At 44.2% G+C, this 15,322-nt stretch overlaps 1 protein-coding gene across 3 annotated transcripts in view; it reads left to right on the forward strand.

Annotated features, from left to right (window-relative positions):
• LOC119460620 (uncharacterized) overlaps positions 1–15,322 on the forward strand; it is a 46,064-nt gene that overhangs the window by 4,748 nt on the left and 25,994 nt on the right. For 2 of the 3 annotated variants that reach the window (XM_037721650.2, XM_049673089.1), the window contains exons 3-10: positions 839–934; positions 1,046–1,119; positions 2,866–3,013; positions 5,901–5,969; positions 6,172–6,262; positions 7,333–7,520; positions 7,929–8,027; positions 11,074–11,162. In XM_037721650.2, the coding sequence (XP_037577578.2) occupies positions 839–934; positions 1,046–1,119; positions 2,866–3,013; positions 5,901–5,969; positions 6,172–6,262; positions 7,333–7,520; positions 7,929–8,027; positions 11,074–11,162 (854 nt within the window). The remainder of the gene's footprint in view (positions 1–838; positions 935–1,045; positions 1,120–2,865; positions 3,014–5,900; positions 5,970–6,171; positions 6,263–7,332; positions 7,521–7,928; positions 8,028–11,073; positions 11,163–15,322) is intronic. The other variant, XM_049673091.1, reaches the window with a different exon arrangement.

Below are 15,322 nucleotides of genomic sequence, written 5' to 3' on the forward strand. Positions count from 1 at the left end.
TCTAATTATAATATTTGAGATGTTGAATAAATAACTAAGACTAACTTTGTAATTAGGCGGAATGCAAGAAATAATCTGAATATCTCAAAGCGACGGCAAACCACATTACCTTGGTTCTGTTCAGCTAGGTGGCATTTGCATATTTTTAAATCTTGGGTGCATAATATTTGGGACACCCTGTATATGTACTGAAAATAAGAGCGGGGGGAACATTTAATATGATGCAATAATATTTTTTGCATTATTCGCAATATTTTCTTCGTCCCGTTGTCAGACCTCACATTTTTTTCCGAAAGCTTTGTTTCTTTATTCATGACGATTTTTTTATTCGCTTTTTTCACGCACATGTACGTCGACGTTGTCATTCTTCGCGTCGAGTTTGCTGGCAAGCCATTCCTTTTTTTTTCCTTTTTTTTTTTAAGAGGCCAGTTGGTCCCATCCCGGAGATAGTGCACTAATGTGGTGCTATCGGGCAATGTGGTTAATTTTCGACTATATTGGCGCCCGTACTGTTAATTTTTCCTAGTCTGCGCCCATTCCTCGCTTCTTGTTTCGTTGACACCTACATTCCGTATTCATTTGCGACTCGCTACGACGCTCTGGAGACGCGAAAGATCAATTTATTTATTTAGAGGCCAGATAGATACCCAGATCTCACGTACGCCAAACATGTCAATTTGCCAAAGATGACGTCTTCAAAAAGAGTAAAGGAAATAGCTACATTAGGGCAAACCTTTATTTTTTGCATAACGGAGGAATGCAAAAAAAATTCTGCTAGAGCTTTAATGCAAGAAAGGGGTACATATACATCAAGGGAGTACCACTTGCATACTTCCAGGCGTCTGAAAAAGGACTGCAGCCGTGGGAGGACGGACTGGTTTTTTCAGTGCGCAAAGTAGGCGGCCTGCTCGCACCAGCTGCATCATTAGCTGTGGTACGTTTGTGCTTCAAACAAAATTGATTGATTGATTGATTGATTGATTGATTGATTGATTGATTGATTGATTGATTGATTGATTAATAAATTGTGCTACATATTGTGCAGATATCCTACCTGTCCCCAAAATGGGGTGTCGTCATTAGCCAGACAGCGTTTGGAATTCAAGGAATCTTGTTTGGGTATGCTTTGTTCATCTTTTCGTATGTATACATTGTGCTGTTATATCAGAGGGGGCTGAATCATTCCTTTTTGTTATTGAGAGTAAATGTAAGCTTACTTCCTAAATACAATCTCGATCTGCCGTTAACTATTTTGCGATAGGCTTTCCTACCAAATAAGGCCATTTCCTTACTCCTGACACTTAAAATAAACTGAAGAAAATAATACTTTATGTCAATCTCTTATTACGACATTACATATCCTGTGCCTCATGAAACTAAATTGTGAGCAATTATGCACCACCTTTAAAGAGAAACTATGCGTACCGATCCTTTCGGGTTTGGCGTGGTGGCCCCGGCACAGCGGTCATATATATATATGCGCATTATATACCCGTGAGCGCACCCCCCCCCCCCTTTGCTCTGCGTAATAACATAATAACTTCCTGCAAAAACCTACACACATACTTTCGAATCGCATAGGTACTTCTAAAGCACGCGTACCTTTTAGCAGATTAGCGCAATTTATGCGACTGATTCTTTATTCACATGATTTTCTTTGAGATAGCCATACGTTATGTGCCACTGGGCGCGTGCGCATTCTTGGCCAACACTCCAAATTGGGTGCGTGCCACTGTGACACAAGTTGTACAAAATACTTAAATGCAGCTAAGTGTACGGCGTACTTCTCTATGCATACACCTGTCGTCGCCCTTCTTCCCTCGACAAGCATCATACACCGCATTCATCCTCGTGGCATCGCTGCGTATATGGCTCACATCCTGCATCCTGTTTTCAATTCGGCATAGCTTGTTGTCGTTGTAGTGCTTAAACATAAATATTGCATTCGATTAATGTTGTGACATTTGTGGTTGATAAACACAAACATTTCATAAGATATCACGCGTTGCATAGGATGAATGTCAACAAAATTACATGTGTGCATGGCCGTTAGATGCGGATGCATACGCTAAATCTTACTTTTATTGCGACCGTATGGACACTCCAAGCGCATTTCTGCCTTTTCCGTCGCCGTGATATTCCGTACAAAGTCCAAACCCGATAACATCGTCGCCGCGCGCCGTACGCTGTACGTGCGAGTGCAAAGAGTTTGCGAGGGTCAGCCGACGATCTTGGCTCAATCTCGCGCGCGCGAAGGAGAAAGACAGCACGCCGTCTTCTGTCGCGCGCGAGGCGGGGGGGGGGGGGGGGGGGGGGGGGGTTGAGACGAGGGAAGGGCGGGGCGCGGGGCGTTCTACTCCGGGGGCTGCCGTATCTTGACAGCGATCTGCGACGTAGGCGAAGTGCGCGCCCGCGCGGGCCTCATCTTCAAAGCGATCTGCGATGTCGGCAAGGTACGCCCAGTGTCAGTTGCTTCGTATGCGCTGTGCTTTCAATGTTTAGTTCACTTTGAAGCGAAACACCGCACGAAGGTCAATTCTCTCGCTGCTGCTGCCACGCTTCCTGACTTCAGGGTTTTGACAGCAAGTTTCCGCGGTCATAAGCGAGATGCGTTCATGTGCGTGACACCGTGCTTGTTAATTTAGTTAGTGAGCAAATGTTTGCAAGTTTGTACAGCCGATAAAACTAATGTTCTTACTTCGTAGAGTTGTCTACTAATTTGTTATCCTAATCGATGCTTCGCCTTTCGGGCAAAACTGCTATTTTTTTTTTTTTTTACATCTCATTCAAAGTCTCACTCTGGGTGCATCCATTCTGCACAGGAACCGTAGGTTCTCCACAAAGCTTGCCTCTCTGTTGACACAGGCTATCGATTTTGCTGACAGACAAGGATGTCTACCTCGGGGTCTCAATTGTCGGGTTTGTCATTGTGGAGTATTCATTGGTTTGCTCGGGCATCTGCATCGAGACAATCCTTGCCTCAACCCTTCAAGAGAACGGAAACCTATTTCTTGTGAGTGTTTTCTATCATTCCGCATGCTGGGATTATTCTTTTTTTTTTTCGAAAGGTTGAGCTTCAACTAGATACGAGGCTCACGAACGTGGGCTGGAATTCTTGTCAACTACGGGGCTCGGCTCTCGTCTGCCTCATATACTCTCTGTGTGATGTTACCTGTTGTTTGCGCCTTTCTCATGTATTTCTTTTGTATTTTGTTCCTTTCTCTTTTTTTCCCTTCTCTTCGCTCTTTGTTTCAGACAACCATTGTTAGCCGGCTTCACTGTACGCATGCATGGTGTTCGATATGTTTACATGAATAATAATGACACTAAAGGGAAACTATTATAGCCCTAATATAGCAGAGGAACTCTTTGAAACGTGCTTCATAAGCTGATGGGTTTCATTCCTGGAGCTTGTTTCATTTCATTTCTTTTATTTCTTAACGTGCCCAAGAACAGCTCTACGCCTTAGTATCGGTGCACTTGTGTTACACAAAGAACAGAAAATAAAAACAATAAACAAAACAGACAAAAACAGTGGTAAAATGCAACAAAAGAATAAACATATGTGACATAAACATGTTTGGCTTCAACTTAGTGACTTCGTAAACATTGTGTAAAAAGTAATAAAACTCATGCTGCTACCGCATGTGCTCATGCTGCTACCGCAGCTCATGCTGCTACTCATGCTGCTACCGCAAAGGCCGAGCCTCCCTTCGGTTGTTCATGCGATAGCATGAACAACCGAAGGGAGGCTCGGCTTTTGTCAGCTGTTGCAAAACACCTTTAGCCCAATATTCCTCGGTCTGCAGTGTATACTGTGAACCGAAATAAAAAGTTTGTTGTTGTTAAATACATCAATCACCGAAGTCGGATAATAAGCAAATGCAAGAGCTGAAAATATCAAGATCATAACGTAAGGTATTTTGTTGTGTCACAAGACGTGTTATAGTGTTAGAAGTGAAAGAGGAGTTTACGTAGAAAATGCTGGGATTACGCAAGTTTGGGCGAGGCACGCAGAAAGTTACAGCCGACAGTAACCGCGGGCAGGAAAAGTGGATATGAATTAGTGTATACAAGAATAAGTAATCACGAAATTTTCACCTTATTTCTATGGGTTTAATATTAAACATACGCAGTACAAGCTCATACTTATAAAAAACATGGCGCCCCAGAAATTGATCGTACAGGATACGAATTAAACGTCGCTGAACACATTCAATTTTAGCCACATTAGTCATATTAATACAGTCCCTTATGGAATCGGGTGGCGGCGATATAGCGCTATTAAGCTTCACTATTTCCAGCTTCTATGTTCCTAATATTTGATGCTATAAGTGCTTTATCCAAGAACGCCGTTTTGGTCGCGCGCGTGCGTGTGCGTGTGGGCGGGCACGAAAAAAAAAATTCTTCCTCTTCTTCTTTCTGGGGTTTTACGTGCCAAAACCAGTTCTGATTATGAGGCACGCCGTAGTGGAGGGCTCCGGATTCATTTTGACCACCTGGGGTTCTTTAACGTGCACTACAACGCAAGCACACGGGTGTTTTTGCATTTCGCCTCTATCGAATGCGGCCGCCGCGGCCGGGATTTGATCCCGTGACCTAGTGCTCAGCAGCGCAACGCCTTAGCTAAAAAAAAAAAAAAATTCGTATGACAGCTAAGCGCACTCTTTCTTATTAGTGATTTTGTTAACATTAGGGGGTAAAGGTGTTTTCTAATGGCTCTTTACTTATAACTGCTAACTTGTTTCCCCTGTAATATCAAATAAGCACGAAATAATTATTATCACTCATAACTTGTTTTTATATATCGGTTGAGCAGGCCCAGAAAGTGTGGTCGGTGCAGTGCCACAGTCATACATAACATATGTAGTAAATAATGTAGCACTTAACTGCATTCTCATTCTTCTAGTTATCACGTCACTAAGAGCGCTTGTCGCCTCATTTGAACATTTGTCCGGTTGTTCGGTCGGCATATACGAGTACGACGGTCGCGTACGTCGCATGGCGGTACCTCCTCAACCTCATCATCTTTTGCACTCTCTATATACTATGTACTGCTATTTCACATCCATAAAATCTACTTGAAGAAGTTATGGCACAGCAATGTAAGCGAAATGCTTCAGAAATCGTCAAGAAAAGGGTATAGCTTTATGTGAACGACTAAAAAGAATAATTCTATTCGGGAGTTTTCAATCTGATTATGAGGCACGCCGTAGCGGGGTAGTCTAGATCAATTTTGACAAGCTGGGGTTCTTGAGCGCGAATATGAACCTAAGTGCACGAGTGCTTTTGCATTTCGCCCCCATCAAAATGCGACCGCCGCAACCTCGGGCTTAGCAGCCGCGATAAAAGAGAAAAAAAAAACAGATATAGTGTAGCGTGAAAAAAAAAAAAAGAATATTCGGAAAACAAGAAACACACTAAAATTCATTCTTTGGTTCAACAGCGAAAAAAAGTACGTAGAATTTCAGAAAAGTTAAACCACGCGCAAGTAAACCGACGTTTAGGAACCCTTGCCCAAATTAAGTTCATTTCTATACGTTTCACTTTTTACACTCGAGGTATATGCAAGAGAGAGAGAAAGATGTTTAATAAATAAAAAAATTGAAAATTATACATGAATGAAAAGGCAACTCCAGTGGTCTTTCTGGTGAGGTGCCTAGATTAGGTCAATGGTTTTGCTTCGTATAAGACAGACGAGCAAGCTGTCATATATAGCTTTGCGGTGTTGAGGGGTCCCTCTTGGAAGGATCCAGTCATTGAGTGTGACGACTGAGCTCTGCAGCCCAGCAAGTCAGATTCTTCGCAGTGAGGATAGGCCAGGACATGTCCATAGCTTGCTATGGTAAAGAAGTCGCCAAAGATTAAACCTATCAGCAGGTATACGTTTACCAATGCAGGGTGCTGCACGAAGCCTCTCGGAATTCGGGATGATGCTCGGATCGATTGTGGCTGGAGCCCTTGTCGATGTGAGTATAGCACGGTGTCAAAAAATGTTTGTGTTCCAAAGCACTGCAATGCGCCTATACATGTATAGTTTATGTGCCACTGTGTGTAATATACATATCTTACATTACCCTCTCTCCCTGTAATGTGCGAGGAGAGAGGCGGACATGAGCACGCTTCCAGTGTTCAATGAAACTCGCGTCTTCTGGCGCTTTTCTACTCCAGATATCGGACATATCTGTGCCCTACTACGTCTTCGGTTTCGCATTGCTGGTCTTCACACCTCTGGTCATCAGAAGCAAGCACGAAACAAGAGGTATATTATTTATTTGTTTGTTTGTTTGTTTGTTTGTTTGTTTGTTTGTTTGTTTGTTTGTTTGTTTGTTTGTTTGTTTGTTTGTTTGTTTGTTTGTTTGTTTGTTTGTTTGTTGAATGGCTGATGCGGCATTTTCGCATCATCGTGCGTGCGTGCGTGTGTGTGTTTGCGTGCGAGTGTGTGTGTGTGTGTGTGTGTGTGTGTGTGTGTGTGTGTGTGTGTGTGTGTGTGCGTGTGCGTGTGCGTGTGCGTGTGCGTGTGCGTGTGTGCGTGCGTGTGTGTGTGTGTGCGTGTGGAGCCTAGTCCCTGAAATAACGCAGCAGCTTGCTACCGCTTACACAATGGAGTTTGCGTATAATCTCAGTTTCAGTAATCGGCCGAGTATTACAATCTATAGCTATTATCTATCATAAGCAAAAAATAAAGCGATGACAACCTCGACAATGCGGCTGTGTAGCGAGCGGGTTCAAAGATTTTGCCAACCACTCATTCTGCAGAAGACAGCTCAGAATCTGCTGAGCGAAAGCGTTTTAGCTGTAGAGCAACAAACATTTGTTTTCAGAAGCTATGCAAGGAAGTTTCGTGCTTAAATAGGTGATCTAGTTATTTTTAATAATCCAGTCTTTGGTGCTTAGTCAAACTAATTCTGGAGTTATAAAACGTTGTCGGACATGAGAAACTGAGCTTACCTCGATCCTTCGTTGACTTCCTAAAGGCAAATCGATCCATCTATTCGGAAAGGAAGACAGGAACACGCAATATTAATAAATCCTGTTGATTTAACTGCTGTTTGAGACATCACATCATTCATAATTTTGGGCAGGTAGGGTTTTTTCAAAGACGTCGAGACCTGTGAAGTCACTTGCTAGGTCTGGCATGCCTGAATTTATTATAAAATGCAGTTAACTTGCCGCCCTTCGCCAGGTCCATAGCCATTTTACTCAGCAGTTTGGTTTAATTTCTAACCAAACAGAAGTTTGGTTAGATACGCCTCCCTTACACGAAAGTTCGGTTTTGGGTCGTTCTAACAGTTGAGTTTTACGTTATCTGCACTTGTCATGTTTATTCAGATAGCGATCCTCAATCTTTGACAAGCGACACTGACGATAACCTCGAACCGAATGAGCAAAGTGAACAGCGAAAGAGTCCCTGGAGCCTTCTTCTGAACCCTTTCTTCATGGTCGACGTCTTCAGCCGAGCACTGTGTTGGGTTACCACATCGTTCAACTACGCTACTCTGGAGCCACACATAGCGGAGGTGCGTCCATTTCCTCAAAGGCCGCTCCAAATCTGTCTATGCTCATTCTAAACAATTACATGGAGAACTTCGGAACGGTTGCACCAATAGGCTGCTGTTCGCTTTCAATAAATAACCTTCACGGTTTCTTGTCTCATGTTCACGGCGACAATACTTAGAAAATGTTTTTTTTTTTTTTCATTTGGAACAATTAGATGTTTTTCTGTGAAGCAACGGTTCCTGAATTGTAGTTCCACCAGTTACAGCATGTTTTATTTTTATGTAGTTTGAAAAGTTCGAAAATCTGGCAATAATTATATTCGTGAGTCGCGTTTGTATTTAAAAAAAGAGGGAACGTGATCAGAATGCATGTTAATCATTACACAATCAATTGCCGCATTTTCTTCCTTTGTTTGCTTTTCTTTCTAGTTGCAGCAATCGAACACATGCATCGGTGCCGTTTTCATGATCAACAACTTAGCTTCCTTCTTTGCATACGCTGCAACGTGCTCATCGTATTCACGAAAGGCAAGCAAGTTTTATTTTTCTTCTTTTTTTTCTTTTTTTTTGTAATGCGTAAGGAAGACGGGAACAGGCAAGATTAATTGTGTTCATTTAGCTAATGTATGAGACATCACGTCAAAAACAGTTTTCTGCAAATAGGATTTGTTCGATGAAGTCGAGACCTCTGAGATCTGTCTTTTGGTCTGGTTGGCTAGATTTACGTATGCTTCCTCAGGACATACACGCTTGCAGACAGTGCTAGATTCCTTCAGCTGTACAAAAAATTATTATTTTCTATCTAAATCTGCAGGCACTATCGAGAATAAGCTTAATCAACGAATAAAAAAATATTTTCTGGAAATTTTTTAGCATCAAGGAGGGAAACCACAGGCAGAAAACGAAGATGATCTTCACCCCAAGCCGCCGAAGGTTTTGTTTGGAATGTGTACAAAGAACTCTCGTCATATGTGAACCTAGGTGTACATTTCATTTGCTTTACATCGCGTGTGTGAAACCACTACTGCCCGAGATCTTGGATTGGTCTGTCTCCTCTGAGCATGCTTGCTGGCTTGCTTGTTCCTTATTTGTGGCGCTTACCCACTACAGGGGATGGGCCAAGAAGCCGGTGGGAAAAGGTTAAAGGGTAGGGGGAGAGAGAAAAACCTTAACGAAAAAGTAAATAAGGGTGACGTATAATGCTTATAATAATTAGGAAATATATTTATCTGGTAGGTATAGAAATAAAAATAACTGTAATCATTGATAAACATGCTTTCAAAAGAAAGCGAGTCGCGTGCCAAACTTCTTCTTCTTCCTCGTTCTGCGTTCATTCTCTAAACAAACAAATGACACTTGCTGCCTGTCATCCAGTGTTGGCCAAATACACTTAGCCGAAATTTCGTACTCAATACCATACCTCAGCATGGAAAAAGTTTTTTTTTCTGGTGTGTTGGCTGTAGACAACACTTGTCATTAAAGGGTTTTAACAAGAGCTATACCTTATAAATTTCCTGAGTAGCAGAAGTGGCATACAGCGGGCTCCCATTAAGACGAACACGAAGACACCGAGAAAATCTGTTAAGTCCGTCCTAATAGTGCGTCTAAATATTAAGTGCGCCTTAATATAATTGATTTCCACGGCTAATCTGCTGTAAAAGCAGCGCACAGAAGACTGACAGAGAATACAGAAACAAGCGCCTGCGTCCGTATCTTCTGTGAGTCTTCCGTCCGCGGGTGCGCTGCTTTTCCAGTGGACTACCAGCAAGCCCGGTCGCACACCTTGCATTAATATACTATTCCAGATGCAGTCAAATATTCACGACTCAAAAGAATAGGAGAAATATTGTAATATCACCAGGCACATGAGAAGAGAGATATTGCATCATACAATGTATTGCTATATGCACTTTTGTTTAACTCATTGGGCAGTTATTGCTTGCGTACACGCTCAGCAAACATGCACTGTCACAGAGACAGCAATACAGAGAGATGGAAGGAAAGGCAGGGAGGCTAACCCGTCGCCAGTCCGGTTTGCTACCCTGCACTGGGGGAAGGGGTAACGGGTTAATTCATCACCTAGCCTGCCCAAAAGTTCTTCAGAGCCGTTACGTTATTAAAAGAAGTGCACTAAAGTATTCGGCACTTTAACAGCCGCATCACATATGAGCAACAGTGATTCTCGTGAACACTGATTCTGCAGAGGCACATCGAGGACCTTCTCAGCTGGCTCGTTAGGTGGTGAGTTCAGCACCACCAGTGGCACTTGTGACCAAGGTTGACCTAGTCCTCCCTTGATTAAAGCGCATAATCCTGGGCACAAATTCTGCAAAGCGTTTTAGGGATGCGGTTCTCAATTATTGTTTCTATGAAGTCAGCAGTGCAAGTTTCCACGCCGTCGTCGACGTTGGCGTAGTTCCTTATGTCGACAGAAACACCGCTTGCTTACCGTGTAGCCAGCAGAGTTACCTCCGCAGCCCACTAGCGGTCACGTCAGTGGCGGCTGCATAAGCTCGGCCCAGTCCGAATTTTCGGTTTGTGTTAAACAGATGTGTCTTTTTTAATCTTTTTTATCTTTTTTTTAATTGGTACCATTGGAAACTAACCACATATTCACATATTGTTCCCCGTATATATAAAAATACCGCTTAACGGGGTTTGTCTTGAAGGAAGTCTACTGCATTTGGAAGACCAAGGCTTAGTGCAGCAATTAAGGGAGCCTCATTCTGGGGCTTGTGTCCTCTCCCTTCTCCGATCCCTGCCTATGCGGGAGGCATTTGTTTTTTGAGCGATGAGAGAGATAATTGATGCTTGTCAAATCTATAATCTGTTAAGTCGGAAAATTAGTGTAACAGATAGTGCATGGTCTCATTTTCACCCAAACGCAAGTGCTTTGCAGTTGCGAATTGTTTTCTTTGGCAATGCAACGTATTTCTTGTGTAAGTAAGACAGATGAAGAGGTCGATGGTGAAAGCCGTGTTTCAAGTGCGAGTTTAAAACACAAAATGTTCGTAAGCTGAATTCCTGCCACAAAATTCGTTCCGCTTTGGTCATGTTGCCCTACCTAAAATCAAATTCGGAAATCCATGTTTTATCATTATTCTACGAAAACATAGCAAGCTAAACCTGAAGTGCGAGGGCATTGCCCAACTTTTAAGTACTTCCAGGAATTGAGGAAGTCCAGCGACGGTTTTATAAGAACCCAGCGTTTCGTACTTGTCTCTCGCGGCTGATAAGACCTGACCAGATGCCTACGACTTTTAAAACCCGCGTCTCGCTGAATTTTGCTTTTAGGTGCATTTATAATTATTTCTAATCAGGTAGGTTTCCACTGCGTTTCTATGAAATCAGCCACTGTTGATATCAGACATTTTGCCCAACCACGAAATATTCTCCCGAAGAGACTAAATTATTTCTCCGGCGTTAATAACAGTGCAATACGGCCTTTTTTATCTTACCATTTGGCTAACGAGAAAGCCAGTAACGTTCTTCTAGTTAGTTCATGCACTTAAGAGGTTTTAGAGGCCCGTAAACTTCAGAAGTACGATGAAACTGTTTTCAATATCTTTTTCAGTATGAAAATCTCTGGATTTTCATTGGATTTTTACACGTGGCGGCCTCGTACCTCATCATTGGACCAGCACCCTTCATACAAGTGCAACCGTAAGCAAGCAAGCTTGAACTGCTTTCACCACCTTAATCTAATCTACCCTATAGCTTCCCGTGCCGACATGATAGTGGATTAACAAGTCAAAATAACGAGAGTTGACGTTTGTTAATTATGCTTGGTTATAAATGTTTCTAGTGGATATTCGCTGTCCTTGCGCATAGAATTTGCAGGACGTGCGCGGCCTGACTTTATTCGCTTGTCCTGAGGCGCACGTGGGGCCTCAGGTCTCCCCCGTCGTTCCCAACGCCAACGAGCTGGCCCACGCCCGCGCGCACGAACTCACCCACCGCGCCGGGGAAACACCGCTTGAGGGCGCGGACGCGGGGCTCCACAAGGACTCGCTCCACACGTTTAACGAGATTTCAAAGCGCTATCAGCTCGGCAGGAGGGTCTATCCCCCGCCCCACGCCAAGCTCTCCAGGCCTCAGTCTTCCACCCTTCGCATGCTGCAGACCGGGTCCTATCTCAGCCTAGCCAGGGTCAGCAGGTACGCGGACTCGTTCGAGCCCGATCATCCGAATTGCGGCGATTCCTTCGGCACTTTAGAACACATGATCTGGCGGTGTCCCTCGTTACGGGACCATCGAAGAAGAGTGGGTGGAGGCGCTCAAGAGCTCCGACCTCGCCGCTCAGTTACGGGCTGTCCAGAGGGCCTGCGATGCGGCGGTCAGGCACGGCCTGCCCGTCCCGACGCGGGAGCGGCCCGCGGTGGCTCCTCCCCCGTAAGGGGTTCTCGGACTCGCTCCTCAGGACCTAAAATAAAGTTCATTGCCTGCCTGCCGCCAGGTACACTACGTAGTCAGTCACTGAACTAAAGGAAAGATATTGTTACCAAGCGCTGCTCGAGACGAAGCTGAGCACAGTATGGAAGACGACGATGCTCTCTGATTTCGCGCGGATCCGTTTCCATCTTGTATGCTCTGTATGCCAGTGGCCACATTGTTAATATCCTGTAAATATATTAGAAACCTATTTCCGCGTAACATTTTGTAGGAATGTGCGGGTTCTCCAAGATGCACAACGGATTCACGCAGCGGGCGCTCCTTGGCTGCATTGGTAATGCCAGCTCAAGGCGAGAATGCTTCGGTCCAGGGATTTATACACTCCCCCCCCCCCCCTAACATCCCCCAAAAAATTATTCCGGACCAAGCCCCCCCCCCCCCCCTCCCCTCTACAGACAGGAACTCATCCTGGAAAAAAATTATGCTGAACCCATGCCCTATGGTAATCGCTTTAATAAATATTTACTCTGTGCCGAGGTGGACACTACGTGACCTTAATTTTGAAGGCCCAATTTTGATTTTCAGCGCGCCGACGACAGTGCTACACTGCGACCTGCAGGGAGCGGAGAATCCTTGAGGTCGCGGTAAACGCTTACGCGTGAATGAGATGCGAGATTTACGTTTGATCTTTCTGATTTTCCATTTTTTAGTCAACGTACACGTATGCACAATACGTACAGTATGAGCACTACCCCTGTGCTTAGTCGTAAAATTTACAATGTGGCAAATTGCTCTCGTTATCGGCTCCGAACGACAAGACTGGGGAATGAGTAGAATTTACAGATGGTATCCTGGAGAGCTGGCTTCACAGCAAGCACTGCTCATGCTTGCGTGCGAGGTCGAGAGAAAAAGAATGTTCCCTACTTTGTCGTCAGCTGCAATGAAGATACTGCTTCTTCCCGTAGGAGTTGCTGCCGTTGAAAGAAGCTTTTCCACCATGAACAGGCTCTTAACATCAGATAGATGTCACATGACGTCGGCCCATGTCAACGTGCTGATGAAAATTTCTATCGAAGCTCCAAGTATCCCCAATATTAGGAACGCAAACAAACGAAGAAAAGGATGAATATTTGCAGTTTGTGGACCAAGTCTACGTGAAAACAAAAATATTAACTTCAATTTTAAGGATAATATACGTCATTAAAATTGATATTAATGGTTAGAATTCATTTCATATCTCATTCTTAAATAAGAAAATCCTATTTAAGTATTCTTCCCTTTTCTACCCAGTGTCGCCCGATTCATGGCCAATCCCCAGTAATGGGTTGCACTATACATATATGCATGAAACCAAACCAAACCTATATGATGTGAACCAAGAAACCATGTCGGGTATTGTATTTACGTGCGGGGTCACACGGTGCAATTGTGTAGTTTGTGTAGTCACAGCTTTTTTTTTAATTATTATTTTGTGAATATGGCCACCACAGTTGGCCTAGTAGTTTCTTTGGATATTGTATGTACCGGATTGTAGCGGACATGATGCGCATATATACTTTTTAATGCGAATCATTTCTTGGCGATCATATACCACTTTGAGAGTGTCTGTCTGTCTGTCTATCTATCTATCTATCTATCTATCTATCCGCCGACGTCTTGGTGCTCTCATGGTCGTTTCGTTAACTTGGTATGACAAGAGTGTATGACGAACATACTCGTAAATGATAGGTCATGACAGGCGTGTCATGTAAGTCATGAAACAGCCGCCTACGTCTTGGTGCTCTCATGGTCGTTTCGTTAACTTTCGTTAACACTGCTTCGCATAACATCGATTCCCGCAGGGCGGGGGATCTGCCGGCTTTTTTTTTTTCTTAGTTGTTATATATACTAATTGTATTGTTTAAGGCATATGGCTTCTCCGTGCCTATTGTGTTTGGTATTTTTTTTCTCTCGTGCAAAGTGACATTGTACTTAGTTTTGAAGATGTCTGCACTTTGTTCTTTCAATAAAACTTGTAGATTAAGAACTTGCTTTACTTTGTTCTACATAGAAAAAAAAAAAGAATAAACTTCGTGCAATCAAATGAAAACTCTAAATGCTGTCCCTTATGTTCTAGCAATTTTTAAACGTGGTGACAGAATGCCATGGGTGTTTAAATATAGTACTGAATTTATAATCCTGAAAAACTAGGCACACATTTTGGCCTTCTATACAGCGCTCGTTCATGCCTGCCTGTCTCCACCTTCGTTGTAGTATTGTTTGTGCAACATCAGCTCCACATGCATGCACCAACACGGACGAACTTCCTTGTAAGACGTGGTTTAATGTACTGGCTTAAAAGGTCAATTAGTGTACTTCTACTAATTAGCAGCTTTTCGGTCACCATTTGTTGAAAAAAGCGTCAAGCCTTAATTAGACAAAACAACGTGGTGAAAAGAGCTCTATCCCCTTGAACCCCCCCGTTGTTTCGCTCAACAAAAAGATAAGCAATGCTTCGTACACACCCCCTCCCTCTCGCGTTCGGGCAACACCCCCCCCCCCCCCCCCCAAAGTCGAAATTCCGGATAAACCCCTGCTTCGGGCACGTCGCCAACTGCGCCCACAGTCATCCTGGCACAACCACGCGGCCCTGGCACCGTTTCCGGCACAGACAACACCGACGTTGAAGACTGGCTTCAACTGTATACGAACGGGAGAGCGCGATCAATCACTGCGACCACAACGTCATGCTCGCTAACCTGATATTTTGCCTCGCGGGAACGGCACGCGTCTGGTTCTAGATCCACGAAGAGGAACTCACCAGCTGGGACTTGTGAAAACAAAAGCTCACTGATTTGCTTGGCAAGCCTGTTGGTCACCGTGGCGTGCCCTGCAGAAAGACCTTGCGTGCCGAGCTCAGACGTGCAGTGAGTCCTATACGACATATATGCAGGACATGATTGCTCTTTGTCGCAAGGTGGACGAGAAGATGCCGGAAGCGGAAAAGGTCGCGCGCATCCTCAAAGGAATCGCGGACGACGTGTTTACGCTCCTCGTTTTCAAGAACTTGTGGCGGCCTCACGGTCGCACAGCAGCAGCCAGACACCCTTTCCCATCTTTGACTCGGTAAAATCTTATCGCGTCGTGTACGGGAAAGGGAAGGGGTGCGAGGGTGCGCAACCGAGCCGCAGAGACTGTACGATCACAAAATAAAAAGTTAGTTTTTGCTTGTTCTTCAGGCACGCACTACTCGCTTCTATCTGTTGATTTCCAGCCACGCTCGTGTCCCACACAACAAACTTATCATCGACAGTGCAGGACATCATTGCTGAATGCCGCCGCTTCGAAGAAGCCAAGAGCCGACGTATTACTCACAACTTTTTTCGCCTTCCGAATACTGCTGCAACATCTACCTGCCAGGACCTCCGTCTCCCACCTATGCCGCCTGCATC

This window comes from Dermacentor silvarum, chromosome 8 (genome assembly GCF_013339745.2).
Source record: "Dermacentor silvarum isolate Dsil-2018 chromosome 8, BIME_Dsil_1.4, whole genome shotgun sequence".
Taxonomy (NCBI): domain Eukaryota; kingdom Metazoa; phylum Arthropoda; class Arachnida; order Ixodida; family Ixodidae; genus Dermacentor; species Dermacentor silvarum.